The sequence below is a fragment of the Corythoichthys intestinalis genome, chromosome 20 (genome assembly GCF_030265065.1).
Source record: "Corythoichthys intestinalis isolate RoL2023-P3 chromosome 20, ASM3026506v1, whole genome shotgun sequence".
NCBI classification, from domain to species: domain Eukaryota; kingdom Metazoa; phylum Chordata; class Actinopteri; order Syngnathiformes; family Syngnathidae; genus Corythoichthys; species Corythoichthys intestinalis.
The window spans coordinates 13,406,686-13,429,421 of NC_080414.1; the positions used below are offsets into that span (position 1 = coordinate 13,406,686).

Sequence of the window (22,736 nt, forward strand, 5' to 3'; positions counted from 1 at the left end):
TTGAAAATATATTTTTTTTTGATTGAAGCAATTTTTGGGGTGATTGAACGATTAAGACACAAATGTCCTACACATAATATGGCCCAAACACAAAAAGGATTGCTAAAATCTGCTAAACTTTTTTAATGAAAATTAAGTGTGCAAATCCAAATTTTTGAGCCTCAAATATTTTTTCGCGTTCTAAAACTTTTTTTTAATGATATATATATATATATATTTTTTTTTTTAAATTATTTTTTGATTGAATGATTTTTCTTTTAAATATATATAAATTTGTATGAAGCAACTTAATTTTTGATTGAATAATAAAGACACAAATGTCCTTGCCAAAATGTGGCCCAAACACAAAACAACATTACTTCAATCAAAAAAGTTGCTTCAATGAAAAAAATTTAAAAAATAAAATAAAATTAAAATAGCTTTCAAATACATTTTTTTGGGTTTCAAATTTATTTGTGCATTCAAACACATTTTTTTGGATTGAAGTGACTTTTTTTAATAGAAAAAATATATTTTGATTGAAGCATTTTTTTTGATCGAATAATGAAGACACAAATCTACCTCCATATGGCTCCGCCCAGGGGATACAATTTTTGACTGAGGTAACTACACTGGCACGACACCGCCGGGCGTACCATATTCAATGGATGATGATCTTGGTGAAAAGTACAGCTATCCTGCCAGCAGCCTGATTTAGAATTACCCTCAAGAATAATGGGAAACTAAAAAACGCTCATTTTCAACTTATTATTATAAATATTTTTGTAAGTTAATTTCATTGCTGACACTGCGTTTCGGGGTCATCAACATGTCCCAAAAGTCAAACTCCGCCTCTCGTTTTATGGTTGTAATGACAATCATGACAGTAGTTTTGTAAGCGGAAAAAAAAAACTTAATTCACACTCCATACCAAAAGATGGCGGTAATTTACATACCCTCCAATTGTTGTTGTCAAAAAACAACGAAGAAGAAGGGACTCCGTTCCCGAATCCCGACTCACAACAAGAGCGCGAATTCGGCCATTTTCTGTGACTTTTGCGCGGATAGCAGCGAAAAACAACTTTGACGTGTACTTGTGTGCGTGTGTCAATAAATAGGGCTGTCAGCTCAATTCCCCGAGTCTTATATTGTGGTTTATGTGTGTTTGTTGTTGTGTTGCCGCGCTAAACGGAGGACGTCTCGGAAGACGCAGGTGAGCGCCTCCGATGCTAGTTAGCACTAGCTAGCGCATCCTTTAATGTTTTTGCAGCTATGTCTTCTCCTTTGGTGAATTTCCCTTTAACATAGTAATTGCTCAAGTGAGCTTCTGCATGGTACAATAATGACGTGTACAGCTGTAACATATTTTAATTGCCATGAGTTGTATCTTCGTAGAACCGAGTCCATCGTGGATTTTTCTAACTTGTTCTTACTTTTCGAAGGGTGCTGAAATGTCGAGACAGACGTCTCCGTCCCCTCAAAGCAGGTATACACACGCTTTTTGATATATACCAGTTATTCCAACATGTTCTTGTATTGTTTCGTGGTCAACATTCTTTTATATGAGTTTCGAAATGCTTGACGTGAAAAAGAAACGATAAAACACGTGGCTGCCAAATTATTGTTGATTTTAAGATGGTTAATAATAGGAGTGGGAACCTCTTGGTACCTCGCGGTACGATACGATTTGCGATACAAAGCTCACGATAACGATATGGCGATACAACGATTATCAATACATTGGTCAGGAAATAATTTTAGGATATTCTACAAACGATTAATAAACAGAAAAACAAGCTTCTGCTGTATATTGGAATGTGTTTATCACTAGTAGACGTCCAATCCATTTGAACTGGGAGGGTGGCAGCGAATGAACATTCGTTCATTCGCTGCCACCCTCCCACTTCAAATGGATTGAACGTCTATGGCCGTCAGTGGCAGCCAATGCCAGGCAATGAGATAATTTTGGGCCATTTAAGGTCATTTACCACTTGTTTTTTTAGTTACTTCCTGTTGATTTTGAGGTATTGTATGGGTCACTTCCTGTTTATTTTGAGTTACATAACAGGGAATCGCCCAAATGATTAGGCAGTGACTCAAACTCAACAGGAAATGACCTAAAATGAACAGCAAGTGACCTGTAAATGCCCTGGAAATCAGACAGAATGACTCTGAATGCTCTGGTTTCGAATGAACAAACGTTTCTAATAGGGCTGCAGCTATCCAATATTTTAGTAATCAAGTAATCGACTGAAAATTCTATCGATTAATCGAGTAATTGGATAAAACTTTTTTTTTTTTATTGCTAAAGAGCAATTTTAAATATACTAGGGCTGCCAAACGCTTAAAAATTTTAATCAAGTTAATTACAGCTTAAAAATTAATTAATCACAATTGCAATTCAAACCATCCATAAAATATGCCATATTTTTCTGTAAATTATATATATATACTGTAAAATGTTGGAATGGAAAGATAAGACACAAGATGGATATATACATTCAACATACGGTACATAAGGACTGTATTTGATTATTATAACAATAAATCAACAAGATGGCATCAACATTAATAACATTCTGTTAAAGCGATCCATGTATAGAAAGACTTGTAGTTCTTAAAAGATAAACGTTAGTACAAGTTATAGAAATGTTATATTAAAACCCCCTCTTAATATTTTCGTTTTAATAAAATTTGTAAAATTTTCGATCAAAAAATAAACTAGTAGCCTGCCATTGTTGATGTCAATAATTACTTACACAATGCTCATGGGTGCTGAAGCCTATAAAATCAGTCGCACCCAAGCACCAGCAGAGGGCGGCAAAACTCCATCAAACACAATTAACAAGTGGGCATTTCACTCTACTGACATTTAAATCTGTCTGAGCGGGACATGTGCGTTAATTGTAGGAGTGGGAACCTCAGGGCACCTCACGATACGATACGATTCACGATACAAGGCTCACGATAACGATTATATCACGATACAGCGATTATTGATATATTGGTCAGAAATTGGATACATGACATTCTACGATACAACTGTTGAAACGGAAAAAAAAAAAGATATTTAAAAATAGAAAAAATACTGTTTGTCATTTATTAAACTGTGACACCTTTTCTGTGCAACATTGCTGTAAAATATAAATCTACTGCAAATTGTGCCCCTGCACATATGGAGGAAACCAACCACGACCACTGATATCGCTTGGAGAGATCATGATGAATGGCACCCTTAATTTCTTTAAAGTTTTAAATCTTTAAAAAAATAAGTAAATAAAAAGTGCCGTAGGTGTCAGCAGTTGAGCTTGGAGTGGGGCACTGATAAAATTGGTGGGTCTTTTCTTCGTATATGACCTTTGTTGCTTGGTTTGAGCACTTCCGCTATCTGCTTCAGCATTTAAGATGTCAGACTTGCTCAGTCACAGTCTTCCTCACCTTAAAAACAAAATAAAACAAAAAACATTAGCAACTTCATAGTGTTTCAGTTGAAATCCTGTTTTTTTTTGTGTTGGAAGTATTGAATTAAAAGAATATGAATTGAATGTATAGAAATTAAAAATTCAATAATTACCTATTTTTAATGTGTAGGCTACATTAATTATCATGCACATCACTTTATATATCTTGGAACCTATTCAAACCATTTTTATAGCTTATTGTATCAAAATGACAGTAATAACAGTTTGTGTAGTAAACTAGATGGAAATTGGTTCTCAAATAATATCAAATAAATCGGTAAATTCATGTGGGCTTGTTCGATATTCATTTTCATCCAGTTTAGGGTCCTGGTTTATTTTATATCATTCAACACCAAATGTCATCAAAATAATACATGTAAATTAAAAAGTCAATTACATTGCATAACTTTCTTACCTCAAGTGATGAGAGCGAAGCTCACAAACTCCGGTGTCCACTACGTCACCAGCTCCCAGTGAAACTTATTTTTCTTAGACAATTCTTGCATACAGCAAAGTCCTTGTTCACCTTACTTCCTTTCATGTTGGTGTAAAATCTAAAGTGTCCCCATGTGTGATATGTAGCAATATTTTTCTCATTTTTTCCTCCACCGTTCTCACGGAGCTTTTTTATTTTTTCAACCCACTTGGAGCTTCCTCTCTTCTTCTCTAGACAATTTGTGCGCACTTTACCCTCACTGTCACTCCCGAGCGCCCCTAGTGGACCGCCAAGGAATTGCTCAACAAACATTGAGTAGTTTACAGCATCCATACTCCATTGTATGGCCAATATGTTAAATAAAAGTATCGATTCTTGGCGGGAGCATATCGATAACCCATCGGGTTGTAAAATATCGCGATATATCGCTGTATCGAGATATTGTCACACTCTTAGTTAATTGCGTCAAATATTTTAATGTGATTAATTTAAAAAATTAATTAACGCCCGTTAACACGATAATTTTGACAGCCCTATAAGAAATGCGTTTTTTTTTTTTAGTAAGATCTAGAAGTTTTTTTTGAGTGAAAGCAGTGAATTTTTTTTTCTAGTCACATCTGAGATGCAATTGTTGGCTGTTTTCAACAATGTACATCGAAAATAAAGACATTGATTGACTGAAAATGGTTCAATATTGGATTAAATGTCTTTTTTTTTCTCATGTATATAATTGCTCTTTACCTAAAAAAAAAATGTTTTATCAGATTAATCGATAGAATTTTCAGTCGAATACTCGATTGCTAAAATATTCGATAGCTGCAGCCCTAGTTTGTTTAGTTTCCCGACAAATTCCATGTTCTTAATGAGGCTGCTTTGTTGTCCAGGAGGATCCCTTGGAATGAATTTGGACCTTACAGACCTAAACCAGGACAGGACATGACTACCCAGGAATGGAGGCCCAATTCCAGAGACGAACAACGAAGGTTTGGTGAGGATATGTTCTCAGAAGGTCAAAGAAGACCCTCTTCACAGGATAAAAATTGGCGTCAGTGCGATCAGGAGGGAGGTTCTCGGCGGCGGCTGTCGCCTCAACGCGACGTGCCCAACCACCACGTCCCGAGAGGCTCTCCCCAACGGGACGGCGGATTTGACGCGGACAGACAAAGAAAAGGATTCAGGGAAGAGTTCCAGCGTTTCAACAATAGAGGAAGGCCACAAAATTCCCCTCTGAGGTTCCCAAGGGAAGAGTTGCCGATGCCAGTCAGCAATCTTGCGCAGGGCTGGGGGCGGGACGGGGAAGGGTGGGGCCAAGGGAGGTCCCGGGACTGCAGCCCCAGCGTTAGGTATGATGAGCAAATGGGAAGCAGAAGAGAAAGAAATGACGAAGGTCTGAACAGAAGCAGACAAAGAGAAGATATTCTTCCCCTTATAAAGAGCTCGAGAAGAGAAACGGATGGCTACCATCACAGCGGGTAAATTCACCACCAAATCCAACTTGTGACAGGGCGCAAACCTCCGGAAGTCCTCTATTTTGTTTTCTGCTTACCTTTTAATTTTGACGTGTCCTCTTGCTGTCGCAGGTTCAGGCGGGACAGCAAGGACTTTGGTGATCAGCGCTACTCGTCCTCCACGGTTGACGGAAATGTCCGAAACGCTCTCGGCTCGGGACCTCACGGGATACCGGAAGACCGGATAGGCCAACCGCGAAAACACAATAATGGAGAACGCGGCGATTTCGACTCGAAACAGAGACGCGGCGGACCTGAGCAATCCTGGATGTCGGATGACAGACGAGATTCCCATGAAGATTCTAGAAAGCGACGCTATCCAGATAATTGGAGCAACAGCTCCGACCGCAGGAGGAGCTCCCCGCCGCGAGAACGAATCAATTTTGCAAGATCTGACAGACAAGGTGGCCAGAGGGGAAGGGGCAGTCCTCAAGCGGCCAGAGGCGGAGTCAATCGCAACGGGAACTTTCCAAAGAACCGGTCAAACTTTCAGCAATCCGCTCGAGAATACCAAAATAGTCCTCGTGAGGAGCCCAAAACCGGATACAGAGCCCAAAGGGAACCCTTGTACGAGGAGGAAGAACCCCACTGGCAAGAAAACGACCCACAGGTGGAGCAGGTTCGACCCGCTAGTCAGGACAGACGCGAACCGGAAGCGAAACGGCCCAGGCTGCGTCCTTGGGAGGACCTGGAGCCCAAAAACATGACCGTGGTAACAGAGGAAACACTCACCATCAAAGTGGATATGAGTCGGCCCATCCAAAACACAAGGTAAAGTATTCCCATTGGTCAGGATCAAAGTTGCCACCTAATTTTCCCAAGACCAGCAAGCAGGAAGATTAAATGATAGCAGTTAGGGAAAGCTAGGACTCCATCACGGATGAGCAGAAAGCCGGACAGAAGACAGGATTGAATGTTATACCCGTTATGATCTTCAGGAGTCAAGAGAAGAACTGAAACTGGAAGCTTAACTTCTTGTCACATGTTCTGATCATCATCTGAAGTCTCAAATCTTCGTCGGGAGAATGCTCAAGAACAGAATCTGGATGTTCTGCTGTCATTTGAGCTTCTCCCCCTGAAGATCTCCTTTGGCGTGCTTGCTAATTGTTAGCAAGTTTAAGTCGATAAGATGCCACGATTATGCTGTGTCGGAAACTGCAGATCTTTTGTGGAATGAAGATGCTTAAACGTAATCATCTGGATGACCATTGAAGAAGGAATGGAAGGTTGATTGACAGATATCAAGCGGAAGGTGAAGAAGAAGAAGAAATGCCACATTAAGGAGAAGATTAACTTCCCGAATGAAGTCACAGCCACACCTCAGCATCGAAATTGGATGCTTCCGGAATCTTTGTTAAGTCTCGTGAAGACCATTTTCCCTTTCTGCAACACAGAGCCTCGTTTTCCCAAAAGAACGCGTCGGGTGAGCCTGATGAAGGACCAAGAAGTCTCCCTCACAGAAACAGAGTGTGTTACTTTGGATTGACCCGGAGAGAAAGTTGTGCAAGGTTGTCATGTGACAACAACATGGACGAGGAGGAGCTGAATTTAACAGCGTGAAAGAAAGTTTCTAAAACATTTGAAGGATCGGTGGATCTTCAGCCATGCTCAAGAAGGAGTTACAAATTTACAGATGGAACCATTAATGAAAATCCAGATCTTTTCTCCAATGGAGAGCCTTCTCTTCATCACAGAACTCAACCTTTCAAGGAACAGCTACACACAAGCATGGAGGTCCTTCAAAACCAATAACGGAAAGAAAACCGATGGTTTTCATATGGATGCCACTGAACATGATCTTGAAGATGATGAAGTTAACCTGATGGATGAACAAACGCATTAAAGATCAAGTATTCACTTAAAGGAACAGTAACAAAGTCAAATTTTTCCACCCAAACATGTCAAACATGACTTGTGGACTCAAGCCTTCTTCATTCAAGGGAACGGTAACACCGTGTCAACACGTTCATCTGTTTGCTAACAAACATTCTGGCTCTCAAGGGATAATCGGTCTTCATCTTGACAAAGTTAGACGTGAAGCCTGGGACAACACTTGAAGCGTTGAAGATGACTAAAGGAAGAAATGATATCACTGACGTGACAAAAATGTCAGAGTGCCAATCACAGACGTGAACACCGATACGGACGAACTAGGACGTGACATCACCGACTGTTAATTCAAGACTGAAGATGTCTTACGTCAGGGCAACAGGAGGAAGCGACATCACTGTCATTTGTCACAAATGTGCTGAAGATTTGACGCAACATCAGACTATTGATTTCCACCACTTGGAGTGGACAAGAAGATGTGCCATTCCACATAAGGATCATTTTAAGAGTGTTGAAAATGTGATTGGAGGTCACGCTGTCAATCAAGAGGCAGGAAAATAGAAGGAAGTGACATCACTGCCATTCAATCAAGAGGCGGGAAAATAGGAGGAAGTGACATCACTGCGATTCAGTGTTCACTGATTGTGTGGGAACTGGGATGATAAGTCATCTAGACGTGACATTGTCACTACTACATTCAGTGTGAATGAAGATATGACTGGTCAGATTTCAAGTGGTAGGGCGAACAGGAAGTGACCTTGATGAGGTACCAGCTTGAGTGTTGTGAAGATTTCAGAAGATGAGACGATGGAAGGAAGTGATATCATCCCAAATCTCTGAAACAAGTCTGCCATTTTACCTCACAGTTGGATGTTGATGGCTGGCAAACAGCTTTTTCTTTGTCAGAAGATGATGAGCACAAAAAAACGAAACGCCACAAAAAAGTTATGCTCCAATTGTCACTTCCTGTTGACGTGCGCACTCACACTGAACGCCCTCTTTGGCACAGCAATTGGATGTTGCTCACCACTGAAGATATTGTTCTTAAGGCTATACGACCCTGAGAACACCTGATCTCGTCTGTTCTCTGAAGATTTTGTTCTTACGTCTACATAAGCAAACACATGAGCGTGTTGTTTTTGCGGAAGCCCCAAACTTAACCTGAAATTGATGGTGGAAGAACCAGAGTTGGTCTGCTGCTCTTACATTGAACATTTTCAAACCACAACACTGAAACTAAAGGAAACACTTCAACAACCTTCTTACTGTTGAAACTGCTTTAATGTTCATTTATGAATTAACAGTGGCTGCCATTGACTGTGATAGACGTTCAATCCATTTTGACTGAGAAGGGCTGGCTGAGAGAGAACTGTCTTTTAACTCCTTGATGGCGAGTTTTTGCCAAATATTTTGCATCAAAACACACTCATTACTTTTTTTTTTTAATTTACGATGGATACCTGTTGTCGCACCTTAGATAAATTATATATAAATATATTTTTTAAAATTTACGTGCTTAAGTTGCGCAACTAGATTTGGCATCCATCTACAGGAAAGCAAAAACTCAAGGATGCTTAAAATATTCTATTATTTACCTGTTCATTCAATTGAAAAAAAAAACAGGCAAATCTATCCTTCGCTCATGATTTTTTTTTATTAAAAAGGGAAAAAAGTCAATATCTTACTAATTTAGATATTATTTATTACATTTTTTTCAATTCGGAAAAATATTTTTTACAATGTTTTTTAAATTTAAAAAATCTAAATTGGAAAATAATTCAGTTTACATATCTTAAAGCAACATTAGGTAACTTTTCAACTTTGATAAAATATTGTCACAGCATTTGTGTGGTGCTGCAACAATTAATCGATTAACTCGAGTAGGGCTATAGCTATCGATTATTTTAGTAGTCGATTAATCGATGAACTAGTTTGTCGAATAGTCGAGTAATCGGATAAGTAACATGACAAATTAAAATACCTGAGCTGAGCCTCAAACGGTATAGAAAAACAAATAAGGATCTATGTACAACAAAGAACAACTTACATAGCAAAAGTCCGCTAGCTTAAATGCTATAAAACGTTAACTTTTTTTTTTTTTTTTTTTTTTTACAATGCTCTTAACAAATGGTTCAGACACATATACCCACGAAAACCGGCTAAATATACCCATAAACTAAATTACGAATGCATTAAAAAAAACATTAGCGCAAACAAAAACTTAGCTTATGGTGGTCTTAACATGGAGCAGCTGGATTCAGCCACGTGAAATGAGGCAGACTAGAGGGCAGTGTAACCACTCAAATCAATAAAACTGATTGCAAACACTTTCAAAATAAACCATGATAACGCCACAATAATTAAACGTATACTCGAAGCAGCAAAATTTAATTCAAATCTTTTTTTCTAATCGAATACTCGAGTTTAGTGCTGCAATCATTAATCGATTAACTCGCATGGCTGAATCCAGCAAATTTAATTTGAATCTTTTTTTCTAATCGAATACTCGAGTTAATCGATTAATCATTGCAGCACTAAACTCGAGTACTCGATAAGAAAAAAAGATTCGAATTAAATTTTGCTGCTTCGAGTATTCATTTAATTAAAGTGGCATTGTAATGGTTTGTTTTGAAAGTGTTTGCATTTAGTTTTGTTGATTTGGGTGGATACCCGGCCCTCTAGTCTACCTCATTTCACATGGCTGAATCCATCTGCTCACAGTTAAGACCAACATGAGCTAAGTTTTGGTTTAAGCTAATGTTTTTTTTTTTATGTATTGGTAATTTAGTTTATAGGTATATTTAGCCATTTTTTGTGAGAATATGTGTCTGAACCATTTGTTAAGAGCATCGTTAAAAAAAAAAAGGTAGCATTTCATAGCATTTAAGCTAGCGGACTTTTGCTATGTAAGTTAGCCAACTGTTCTTTTGTTGTACATGGACCCTCATTTCTTTTTTATACCGTTTGAGGCTCAGCTCAGGTATTTAAATTTTATATGTTCCTTATCCAATTACTCGATTATTCGAACTAAATAGTTCATCGATTAATCGACTACTAAAATAATCGATAGCTGCAGCGCTACATCTGTGATATGTCGACTGACAACTTGTTAAATGACCTCTTTTATATCTTGAGGGGGTTTGTATCGCTTTCACCGGCACTAATTAACTGAAGAGGGTGGCAGTAACTCTGCTACACAAAAAAAACCTACAAATGTGCTGATTGCTTTATGGCATACATTTACTTTTCCCATTCATTATAAAAACAGAAGTCGATGCTAACACAAAGTTTTGACTGAGGACGAGGTCAGGTGGGGGTAGGGGCTGTTAACCACATGGTTGCTAACTCTCATATGCTATTGTTTAGCCACAACTGGATTCATTACCTTATTATACCTTATTTTCATCCTTAACACAGCTGTTGGAAACAGAAATCCATCTGCGAGCGACCATCATAATTTTCCGACATTATGTGGCGTCGCTGAAATCTACCAAAACTAAAAAGTTACCAAGTGTTACTTTAAATGAAGCAAAATAAAATGAAAATATCGTTCACAACTAACGTTTTAAATGAAATGAAATACTACAAATAAAACAGAAGGAGTAGTCTAAGATTTAAAGTTTAATAAAACATTTGAATCAGCAAAAAAATTGAGTAAATGTTCCCTGATTTCTGTAAGCATCATTCAATGCCAGCAATCGCAGGTCAAATTGGACATTTATCACTTTCACTGGCAGTGAATGAGTTTAACACTGAGTGCATGTCATGAACTTGGTCAGGTAAGTTTGTTCTTAACATTTTTAGGTAAAACCTGAACTGGAAATGCTTCATTTATATCCTAAATATACTTCAGTCTAGTTTTATACCACCAAACTTTAATCTTCCCGACAGCTTGCTATGTTACTCGGCAGACCGCCAGCTATCGTTGGACCTTGTCAACGTCGGCCGCCAGCGTCCGGATCTCCTGCCGGAAATTAACCAGGAGAGTGTCGCAGAGTTCACCCAGGAAATCATCACGTTGGTGCACGGGGTCAAAGGTTGGCGCGCGTCACGTTTAGACGTCTGCTTGACAGGAATTCATAGGTCTCTTTGCGTTTGTATTCCGCAGAGCTGTATTTTAAAGGTGACGGAATGACGTTGAACGAACGCTTCTCCGAGCTGACGCAAGGAGAGTATCGTGAAGAAGAAGGGGCGGGGCTTACGCTGGACCAGAGGTTCTCATCTAACCGGTATGCCGAATCCCAAGTGGAACTTTTTGTTGTGGTGGTTTATTTGTAAGCTTCTCGGTCGTCCTCAGCATGCAAGTGACGAAGCCGGCCAACATCCCGTCGCTTTTGGAGGTAAAATCCACTTCCCGCCCGCCTGTCTTAGCGCGGCGTTGATGCCGTTTTGTTCCGGTTCCAGCTGGCGCACAACCCCGGCGACCTGCGACACGACCTGGAGAGGCGGCGGCAGAAGCGGCTGGAAGGGGTAACCATCACTATACTTGGAAGCAGGCAGACGGACACGGAACAGGCCCACTATGGTGGCGATGATGGGATGTTCCAGGACAAGCGGGACTATAGACGGGACGGAAATACGGTGAGCGTCAATTGGGGATGCTTCAGGTCTGACTGTAGTAAGTGTGTAATAGGCCATTTACATGGTGATGGTGCGACACCAAGATGCAACAACTGTGTTGTGGAATGATCCCGCCTTTACATGATGACAGCGAAAATGGAAGGCGAAGATGCAAACTTTTGGGGGGGGGGGTGGCGTGTCCCCTCATCCCATCCACGAAGGCCGGTTGATGGGGTGAGGATGGCCTGGGGGACTACCCTGGATCCCAGGGGGATGACGGCGGCCTCCCTGCTGGGCTGCGGGAGGCGGGATGGACTGCGCTGGCCCGCCCTCCCGATTGGCTGGGGAAGTGCCGTGGCTCTCGCGCGGTATTTTCACTCGTCTGCAAGACTTATCACATGCCTGATTGGATTCAACCATGACTTGGTGCAATTAGACAAACATAATTCCAAAAACTCGATGTCAGGATTAGCAATCAGGCAGCATAGAATAGGATACTCAAAAGGGATTCACACAAATACTGGGTTCATGGTTTCCCCTCTGATTTTTTGAAGCTGCGGTGGTGGGCTGCATCGCCTCACCATGTTGTGCCACGGCAAAATTGTCTCATATCATGACAATTTTTTTTCACATTTTGTTTCTCAAGAAGAACCATAACAAATATCTATTTGAAATATTTCATTAGCCAAGTTTATTTATGAATGTCCCGTCCCCAGCAAAAAGTTTATATGCAGGTTATGCTTTTACATCGTCCCTACCAATATTGAGACCAAATCTACGCCCTTGTAATAGACCCATTTCAAGGAGTAGGGGGGAAATTCTAATTGCAGTGTAAAGAGTTTTACTAGTTTCGGAAATAAGGTGAATAGTATTTTTTTAATTTTATTATTTTTTTTTCCGTTAACTACATTTCCACACAAATCCACATCAAGGTACCAATTAGCTCCGCAAGGAGAAGTATGAGAGTCATTTTTCGAGTATCCCAAAGCTTGCGAAACTTGGATAAAAAAGCACATTAAGGTTTCGTCAGCCGTGATTGCGTATATCCGTCCGCTGAAACAGCCTGATAGCACAGATATAGGTACGCTTGCCCCTCTGCTATCGAATACGTTGTTGACATTAGCGCGGTGGCGCTCTCCCAGCCTCTTGGCGCAATTTCATTCAAACTTGCCGTTCCGTCCAAGATGGACGTCCACTGCTCACTTTCACCAAAAAGTCCGATCCAAAACACTGTAATGCCCCGGATGGGGGGAAGAAGGAGAGGAGTCTGTATTGGCTTATTCACTTTATTATGGCAACAATAATAAAGAAAAAAAAAAAATAACAGCAGGCTTCTGCGACATGTGACCGCTATCTTGCCCATTCGCCTTCTCACTTCCCTCTACGTCACAACTCCTCGTCCGATCATCTTTTAAGGCGGCCTCACATAGTTACGGACATTACAATACACAATGAATAGGTTGCCGCTGAATTAGTCACACTAGGCTGCCGCTAGTTTGAAACTGCCTTTTAAAAAAAAAAAAAAAACTCTTTTGCAAGGCATGGCAGCTTTTTCTTTGGTGTGGCGGTGCGCCACAATATTTAATATGTAGGGGAAACCCTGGGGTTCTAGTGGTGTGCGAAATTTCCAATTCTTAGATTATTCGCGATTCGGCCGTGGAAGATTCAAGAACGATTCACAAACATCCAAATTCCAATTATTGTAATATGCCAAGTAAAGCGGAAATAAAACACAATCAGTGCGATCTTCGGGACGCAATGAGGAACGGACCGAGAGTAAACATCATGCTCAACTCATGCCGCTAGATAAAAAAACAATAATACCTGACTGCGGCCGACAGCTGCTACAAACTACGCCCACAAAATGCTACGGTAGATATCACATGTATACAGATTTAGATGAGAAATGACAGACTCGGGGGCATTAGCTAATGTATAGGAAACTAGATGTGAAATGAGACTCGACGTCCAATCCAATTTTGCAGTCGGTTTGTTGCAGTCTATCACTTAAGAGGCTGGAAAAAGGTTATTTAGAGAAATCTGAGGTCCACACCGTCACTAAACGACTAAAATAATCGAACAACTGTCTATACCTGCAGGGTCCCAGGAGAGGCGGTCCTTACAGGACAAACACCGGTTTTGCCCAAAGGTTCAAGAACCACCAGCCCGGCAGGACGCACAACCGCTACAACAACAACAACGACGCAGGTAACCTTGATCTATCACCGCCAAAAAAGTCCCAACCGCTTCTGTGAACTCTCTACACTCCAAATCCACTCAATCCCCTTCGAGTTGTTCCCTCCCGCAGCTCAGCGAGTCTTTTTTAGACATCTTTTTTTGCACTAACTTCTTGTGTAACCTCCGCGCCGTTCGCTTTGACCCGCAACCGCGTCACTTAACTCGCCCTATCACAGTTACTCCACTCGCTTAGCCGCACCCCCCCGCGGTGATCCGCATTAGCGCCGCAGCTTCTTGACTTAACCTCGTTTTCTTTTTCCTCTCCGCTCTGTGTGTGCGTACGTGTCACAGGTCCGAGTTGGTGACTCCGCCCACCAGAGACGACCCCTTCCGATCATTTTCCCCACTGTCATTTTTAAGTGAGTCCTATTTGTTTCAAGGCAAACCGTCGGACCATCTGTTCAACTCGCTGGCTGCCATTGATAGAAAAAGTCGAATAAACTCCCACCTCAGAAACGTTTAAGTGAAATGTCCTTGTTTCAAAATTTTGGCCAATGTTAATTCATGAAAAAATTTAAAGCTGATTGAACTATAAGTTGTGGATATTTGTACTAAGTTTGTGTTATAAATGCTAATATGCTAACGTTTCAGTGTGTTTAAAGTGCAATCTGCTCATTTTTAAAGGAAGTCTGGTTTTGCTTTTACCAGCAATGGCAGCCAATGAGTTAATAGTCCTTTTTACGCGTAATGCGACGGCTTGTTTATTCCATTCCTATGACACATGGAACGATAACCAAACTGTGAGAAGAACTTTATTAAATCCATTGTGACCTTTGTTGAAACATAATAAAAAAATAATCATAATAAAAACATGAACATGTCCTCAGCTTTTGTGTGCCGTTTTTCCCGACTTTAAACAGTGTCAAAACTGAAGATGTGGTTAAAAAAAGGCACAAACCTGACCAACAAATATGGATTTTCTTCCCATGAAAGTTGTCCGAAGTTCTCCCGTAGTCTTCACAGTGATTTGCAGCGTATTCCTTCTTCCTCTCAAGATAAGTTTGTTCACTCAGAGCCGTAAAAATGGCCGCCGCGCACACGATCAGAGGTGAGAATCGCATGACAGCGGCCGGAACGCTAACTCTCTATTTTCCTCCATGATGAGATCAAAACGGCACATCAACGGCCTGTCGGCAACAGGGTGGTCAGTTAAAATACTGTCAAAGTCAAAGAAACTGGTTGTTTCGGACTGACCTTTCGGGGCGCTCGAGCGGCGTCAGTCGTATTCGTAGTAGTCTGATTTTGTAGCGCGGGCCGATGACGTTGCCCGTGTTGATGCGCAGGGAGATCTTATGGACGTGTGGCAGGTCCTCGTCGAACTGCGCCAAAAGACGCGTGGCTGTGAACTGCTCGAAGCGGAGGAGCTTGCTAGCAGGGGAATAAAAGAATGATTGTTTAGTCAGAGGTATCAAGCTCAAACCCCAGGCAAGTATTTTTTGGCCTGCAAAAGTCAAATTTTGATCAAGTGGCTTGCTTAAATAACATTTTTGTAGTGTTAGATGATAGATCCTGGATTTCAGAAAGTGGAAAATATATTTTTTTCTTTAAAAAAAAAAAAAAAAAATTTATCCAGATTTGGTTTTTATTTTTTTAACCCGTTTTATTTTTATTTATTTTTTTTTATTTTTTTTGTTAAATGTTGATTATAAAAAACACAATATTTACTTGGTTTTTAAAAGTTTTTTTTTAAAGAAATGTACTGTTGTTTTCAAATATTTAATATTCATAGTTTTTTGTTTTTAACTCGTGTTTTGTCAAAAAAAATAAAAAATAGATAAATATGAAAACTAATAAATAAAACGAATATTTCCCTTTTTTGTTTTTTGAACTGATAAAAAGAAACTAAATCATTGTTTTAAACTTTGTATTCTATTTGGTACTTTATACTTATCCAAACTTGAAAACAGGTCAATGTTGTATTTTACGTCTGAGTTATAACACAGATCAAATTCAATTCACAAGCAAAAATGTTTGAACAGAACAGAAGGGTAAAATGAAAAGTTTGAAAAAAAAATTGAAACATATATTTGCTGTTAAGAGGCTCAAAAGTATTTGAACCATTTTATGGTTAGCATTAGAAATGTCCATCCATCATCTACCGCTTAATCCGAGGTCGGGTTGCGGGGGCAGCAGCTTTAGCAGGGAAGCCCGAGCCTGGAACTCTAGATTCACCGCTGTTTCAGCGATTGAGTCAGGTGACCATCCAGCGGATCAAATTCCGAGTGCGGAGCAAGCCTCAGCAAACAGACAGCGGAGTGGACCAATCAGCGACTGGCGGACGTGTGACGTTGGTAAAGCGACAAGAAACTAGCGCGGAGAACTGACAAGTTTATTCAACATGGCTAGCGCAAGACCGACGGTTGTCAATAACTTGTGTCGATGTGTTTTTGGTCATTTAAAACTGATTTTACCGTGGATTGGAACATATTCTCAGCTGTCCTGTTCGCCATCTGTTTTTGTGGAGATGACTTGCGACGCCCAAGAGTGACGTTGCTCGTTAAGAACACGTCACGCAAATAATCGAATCTGATTGCACAGATGATTTCGTTCGACTGGAGAGGCCATTAAGGAGCTGGGTTCCAGACTATTCTCACAGTGTTTTAAAAATATAGTGTGAACAGTCTGGCCGTGCCAGGCAAGGGAAGCCCATACTTCCCTCTCCCCAGCCACTTCAAGCAGCTCCTCCGGCGGGATCCCAGGGTGTTCCCAGGCCAGCCGAGAGACTCACTCTCTAGCGTCCCCGGGGCCTCCCGCCGGTGGGACATGCCCAGAACACCTATCCGGGGAGGCGTCCAGGAGGCATTCGAACCAGATACCCGACCCATCTCAGTTGGCTCCTGTCAACACGGAGGAGTAGTAGGAGTCCCTCCGGGATGACGGAGCTTTTCGGCCTCTTGTACCCGGGATCTTGTTCTTTCGGTCACGACCCACAGCTCGTGACCATAGGTGAGGGTAGGAACGTTAGCCAGGAACTCCAGACTCACCGCTGTTCCAGCGATTGAGTCTGGCGACTGTCCCGCTGATCAAATTCCCAGGGCGGGGCAAGCCACAGCAAATAGACAGCGGAGTGGACCAATCAGCGACGGGCGGAGGTGACGTTGGTAAAGAGACGAGCACGGCGCGAGCAGAGAACGGAGAAGTTTATTTAACATGGCTAGCGCGAGACAGACTGTTGTGAATGACTTGTGTCGATGTGTTTTTGGTCATTTAAAACTGATTTTACCGTGGATTGGAACATATTCTCGGCTGTCCTGTTCGCCATCTGTTTTTGTGGAGATGACTTGCGACGCCCAAGAGTGACGTTGCTCGTTAAGAACACGTCACGCAAATAATCTAATCTGATTGCACAGATGATTTCGTTCGACTTGAGAGGCCACAGCGTTTGAAAAATACAGGGAGAACAGTCTGGCTGTGCCAGGCAAGGGAAGCCCATACTTCCCTCTCCCCAGCCACTTCAAGCAGCCCCCTACGGCAGGATCCCAAGCTGTTCCCAGGCCAGCCGAGAGACACTCTCTCTAGTGTGTCCTGGGTCGATCCCGGGGCCTCCCGCTGGTGGGACATGCTCAGAACACCTATCCATGGAGGCGCCCTGGAGGCATTCGAACCAGATACCTGAGCCATCTCAGCTGGCTCCTCTCAACCCGGAGGAGTAGGTTTTGTAACAGGAGTAACAGTCTGGCCGTGCCATGCAATAACAACGTAGATCGACTGGCAAATCGAGAGCTTCGTCTTTCGGCTCAGCTCCTGTTTCACCAAGACTGACCAGTGCAGAGTCCGCATTAATGCAGATGCTGCATCGATCCGCCTGTCGATCTCCCGCTCCCTCCTATCCTCATTTGTGATCAAGACCCCAAGATACTTGAACCCCTCCATTTGGGGCAGGATCTCATCCCCGACCCGGAGAGGGTACGCCACCCTTTTCCAACTGAGGACCATGGTCTCAGATTTGGAGGTGTTTATCTTCTTCCGATGGGCTCATCACCTTTGGTAGGGGCCAAGGGGGTCTGGTGCGTAGGGAATTGGGTGGCAGCCATAGGCGGGGGCCTTGGCGGTCCGACCCCCAGCTACAGAAGCATTAGCAATGTCTGTAAACTGTGAAGTGACCATCAAACTACAGTAGTTGTCAATACATTTGATGACCGTTTAGTGCAGGGGCCTGCAAGTCCGGTCCTCGTAGAGCCACTATCCACCTTGTTTTCCATTTCTCCCTCCTTTAACACACCTGAATCAAATGATCAGCTCATCAGCATCCTCTGCAGGAGCCCGATAACGATCCTGATTTAGTTGTTGATTAGTTGATTAATTGTGACTGACTCACTGGTAGGGGTGTGACAAGATAACGAAATGGTGATATATCGTGGAACTTTGTTTTCCAAAAGGTTATCGATATTCTCTTGCCAAGAGTCAGTATATTTTTTAAAGAACATGTCACTGTTTAAAAAAAAAAAACAGGAACCAACTAGTTGCTACCAAAATCTTGCACTAGAATAGTGTCTCTGTAGAAGCATTTGCAACCAGTCTTTACGATTTTCGGGCCATTTACAGATCACTTCTTGTTGAGTTTGAGTCACTGCCTATTTATTCCTGTTGATTTTGGGTTACAGAACAAGTAGTGACCTAGAAATGCTCCAAAATCAACAGGAGGTGACCCAGAAATTCCCCCAAATCAACAGGAAGTGACTGAAAATCAACATCAAATGACATGAAATTCCAAAAAACCCAACTCCTTAGTTGTTGCCTTTGACCACCATAGCTTTGTATCGTATTGTGAGGTACCCAGAGGTTTCAGCCCCTACTCACTGGTCTATTCGGGCCTCGGTGACATTCCTGCCACTGTGTAGTCGGATGTAGACCACCCCCCAGCGGAGATACTGGTTCCATGTCACCATGTCCACCCTGTAGTTCAGCTCTGTTTCAACAAAGACAACATACAGTAGAATTTCAGTTCCAGACAAAACAAAAAACATTGTTTCAAGTAAAAAGACAATCACTTTTGTAAGGATGTGAGGCAGTAGTGCTGAAGAACACTTTGGTCTGTCCTAACTGGAGGAGACTTTCCCGCCACTGGATGATGTCATATCCTGCGAACGATAGGACCAAAGTGGATTGTAGTCGGCGTTCACCTGAATTTTGATAGCCGAGGCCTCACCGAGCTGCGGGCAGGAAGCGGGTTTGAAGGCCTCGCACTGAAGACACTTCCCGTCCAGGAAGTCTGCGTAGGACGCGCACGGGTACGCCGTCAAATTGCAAGTGTGGTTGAGAGCGCACAGGTACAGCCACATGGAACGCTGGTGGTCGCATACGAAGTAAGACTTTCCTATTGTTGGGGTGGAATGGGCGGGGCTTGGTGAGGTCAATAAAAGAGTTGGTCTTGTGGGCGGGACTTACCGGCAAAGATAGTTTTGGGGCAGCCTGGTTGGTCGGCACCCCCGTTGGCGTAGAAGTCAATGTGACCGTGAGCCCCCCGCAGACCAAATGCTGTAACATACGTGTTTTCATTCTTCTTTATTGAAAATTACACGCTTTGAAATTCCTCTACTGGTGGTGGATAGTAAAATACACACGATAAATGGGAGGCAGGAAAAATGCTCACAGTCCATGTCGGTGTGCAGCACGTCCACAAAGACTCCGTCGGACGGGTCCAGGCGCTCATCTGGTGTGGCGCTGGTGAAGAGCGGCCCGGCTGGGTCCAAACCTGAAAGCGAGAGGGACGTGAGTTTGTCTATACATCAACAGGAAATAGTTAATCTACGGTACCTGTGATACGTCCAATTTTTCCCTTCAGATTTGCGCCTACAAAACCAGCCAAATGCGCCCCTAGGCTGACGCCGATGAGGTGCATGGAGTCCAATGAGGCACCTTCGTCCTGAGGAGGAATTTTAGCCTGTGAGTTTACACTTTCTAGCGTGTCCCACCTGCATCCAAGGGTGTAGGTTTGCATAGGGACAGTAGGGACAAAACACTACCAAATTTTCAGGATGCTGGCTGATAACCAGAGGCGTAGCAAGGGTCCCCGGGGGCCCAAGGCAACAAGCAACATGGGTCCCTTCATGCAAGTAAGGTGGACAGTTGGACTTGGAGCAATAGCATATTTAATAAAAGTATAATAACGCCTCCGTCTCATATAGCGCTTTTTAGGACACTCAAAGTGCCCGGTTTCTACTACATTAGGACATAAAACTACAGTAACATAGTACACTCACCGCTGTCTTGCTTCCTTTTCTCCTCTTCTGCTTTTTTTCCCTTTCTTTTGTCGCTTCCAGAAGGATAACTTCTTTTCGATATACGCCAATTAAAAAAAAAGCCAAATCGCCGCTCACTCTCACTCTGAGTCACGTGAGGGAGGGAGGGGGTGGGGTGTAGAGCGAGTAAAGGGGCCCCTTCAGGGAACTTGGACACAAGGCTTTCAATGGCACTGTCGCACTTGTTGCTGCGACAGTGCAGTAAAGCTGCGTGTGCTAAATCTGTAGGCCCTCTGTGGGCCCTAGGCAATTGCCTGGTTTGCCTAATGGGACCCGACGCCTCTGCGCACGTGCCACCCCGCCTAATCAAAAAACCCAGAGAGGGTTATTTGGTTATTATCTATTTAATTAATAGTGTTATTATTATATTGTTTTATATTATTTTTATTTTATTTACGTTTGTTCCGTGAAGTATCCAGAAAGGGTTATTTGATTGTGGCTTTCTGAAAAACAATATTTTTTTACATTTAGGCACTCCTGCAATCGTCACACTTTTTCTGCTACAAACTGATCCCGGCCCCTCATCAGAGAAGGGAATGGTTATGTGGCCCTCACAGGAAAAAGTTTGGGGACCCCTGGCCGCCACTAACTATTAATATGTTGCTGCTATCGTCAGCTAGATGTATTTCCGGTTGACACAATGTGGGGGGCCTGTTGACCAGGGAAAGAAGGGGACGGTGGTGGAGGAGTCTATAAGCTAAGTGATTGAAAAGGGTAAAGTGTACACAAATCAGCTCTGTGATCTAGAACCCAGTAATAGTGTGAATCCCTTGTGAGTGTAAGCCCATTGGCGACCGACCTTACGCCACCCCATTGCCAATCCCGGCACCCGAGTGCGCCCAATCACCTCCAGCCATACGCGAGCCCCACCAAGCACGCAACAGCCATGCAGACGAGCAGAGACGCCACGCGGGCGCTAACCCAGGGCCACGGCCACCACCCAGCCAGCCCAGGGAGGGAGGGCGGGGGGGGGGGGTGCTTGGTGGGTCAGCGCAGCCCATCCCTCCTCCTGCAGCCCAGCAAAGGAGCATTCACTCCCCCTGCCCCAGGATCCAGGGCGGACCCCCTGGCCACCCGTGCACCCATCAACCGGCCTTCAGGGATGGCAAGAGGGGACGCACCACCAACCCCACCCTCGTCCGCCAACCCGGCCCGCAGCCAGTGACAACACTGCTGAGGGAACACCACGTGGCTCGGGTATACAACTAGTTACCAACAGGATAGGACGAAGGGAAGATAGGTCAGATTAGGGTGTGACAGGGCTAGTGATGTTTAGCAAGGAAAACATTTCAAACCTGCATGTTCCTGATGAATGCCGTCAAATTGAGCGCCGCCTCTCTAGTATTGGCCACGGCGGTCAGGTAGTTTAGATTAGCGGCCCCCCGGTTCCAGTCCACCACAATCACATTCAGGTCTCGCTCCTCGGCCAGCAGGCGCACCAAGTTGTCGATCCACACGGGCGGTGCTCCGGTTGGTCGATATCCGTGGATGACAAACGCGGTGGGCCGCGTCATGTCAAAAAGCGGCTCGGATGAGAAGTGGTGGTGGTCCAGCTCGCGCCCGCATGCCGGGTTAGCGCGGGTGTAAAGCAGCAAGCGCACGTACAAACTAGTACCCAGAAAGCAGTGCGACAGGTTCAGATCGGTGAAGTTGTCGCAGGAGTCTTCGTCCAGACCTGGAATAACACCAAAAACATTTTTCCGGGAAATTGTTTTGCCAAAGCGTTTATTAGGACACGCGCACACTGGAAGAAGTTAAGTGTGACAGTTGCCTCAATTGGATCAGGGTGCTCTAAAAAAAAAAAAATCCTCTGCCTATCTCTCGCAAGAGTACAGATGTCAATCATGCAGGGTGGGCAAGACGGCACACACATTAAAAACCTTCTGACTGTTGTATGAAATACAAATACAAAATTTAATATAGGCTGCGTCCAATTCATTTTTTGACTGGGATGGGCGAATGAACGTTCGTTCATTCGCCCCTCCCAGTCAAAATGAATTGGACGTGTATTGCCGTCAATGCTAGTGCACATGTTAACCCAACTTTTGCATGGTCTTACCTTGGCAGAGCACCAGGAGCGCCAGCGCAGCAAGTCGTCTGCACGCCAGCATCCTTCCACGCACGTCAGGCAGAGTGAAGAAGCTGGTGGAGTTTCTGCTGGGATTTTCTAAGTGGGAGGAGTCCGAGGGCGGCGGCTCAAGTAAGAGAGGTTAACCAATCGCGCACTTGGTTAGGAGTTGGGCAGGCACCCTGATTTTTCATGGCATGGAAAAAGGGGATTGGCATAGTTTGGATTGTTTTTGTTTGGATTTAGTTGGTAGGAGGGGCAAAACTCAACTAAAGTGTGTCATGTGAATTTGTTTAGCGCAAATTAAGGTAATGCTTTATTTGGCAGTGAGTTTATAAGACTGTCATAATTATGATATAACACTGTCATAAGTATTAATGAATCACTTTTAAATGGATGTGAAAGATGTGGACT

The 22,736-nt window shown here is 43.0% G+C and overlaps 2 protein-coding genes across 2 annotated transcripts; one reads left to right on the forward strand and one right to left on the reverse strand.

Moving 5' to 3' along the window:
• The first annotated feature begins 1,028 nt into the window (after positions 1 to 1,028).
• Positions 1,029 to 14,894, forward strand: zgc:112982 (uncharacterized protein LOC503771 homolog). Its single transcript, XM_057824830.1, has 10 exons — positions 1,029 to 1,192; positions 1,422 to 1,465; positions 4,761 to 5,348; positions 5,457 to 6,155; positions 11,106 to 11,251; positions 11,323 to 11,443; positions 11,512 to 11,554; positions 11,619 to 11,795; positions 13,874 to 13,982; positions 14,304 to 14,894. The coding sequence occupies exons 2-10, from the start codon at positions 1,431 to 1,433 to the stop codon at positions 14,315 to 14,317; spliced, it is 1,932 nt and encodes a 643-aa protein (XP_057680813.1). The 5' UTR covers positions 1,029 to 1,192; positions 1,422 to 1,430; the 3' UTR covers positions 14,318 to 14,894.
• Positions 13,963 to 22,414, reverse strand: lipib (lipase, member Ib). The gene is made up of 10 exons (XM_057824832.1): positions 22,314 to 22,414; positions 21,550 to 21,929; positions 19,770 to 19,878; positions 19,606 to 19,707; positions 19,401 to 19,490; positions 19,162 to 19,329; positions 19,004 to 19,093; positions 18,813 to 18,921; positions 15,207 to 15,380; positions 13,963 to 15,139 (listed from the first exon to the last, which is right to left on the reverse strand). The coding sequence occupies exons 1-10, from the start codon at positions 22,363 to 22,365 to the stop codon at positions 15,055 to 15,057; spliced, it is 1,359 nt and encodes a 452-aa protein (XP_057680815.1). The 5' UTR covers positions 22,366 to 22,414; the 3' UTR covers positions 13,963 to 15,054.
• Between the last annotated feature and the right edge of the window lie 322 nt (positions 22,415 to 22,736).

Excerpts from the sequence above, each read along its gene's own strand:
- zgc:112982 (XM_057824830.1), top strand. The coding sequence starts at position 1,431 with ATGTCGAGACAGACGTCTCCGTCCCCTCAAAGCAG. Across the intron at positions 6,156-11,105 it reads CGGCCCATCCAAAACACAAG|CTTGCTATGTTACTCGGCAG; the intron begins GTAAAGTATTCC and ends TCTTCCCGACAG. Across the intron at positions 11,252-11,322 it reads GTTGGTGCACGGGGTCAAAG|AGCTGTATTTTAAAGGTGAC; the intron begins GTTGGCGCGCGT and ends TGTATTCCGCAG.
- lipib (XM_057824832.1), bottom strand. The coding sequence starts at position 22,365 with ATGCTGGCGTGCAGACGACTTGCTGCGCTGGCGCTCCTGGTGCTCTGC. Across the intron at positions 19,708-19,769 it reads AAAAATTGGACGTATCACAG|GTTTGGACCCAGCCGGGCCG; the intron begins GTACCGTAGATT and ends TCTCGCTTTCAG. Across the intron at positions 18,922-19,003 it reads TGCCTCACATCCTTACAAAA|AGCTGAACTACAGGGTGGAC; the intron begins GTGATTGTCTTT and ends TTGTTGAAACAG.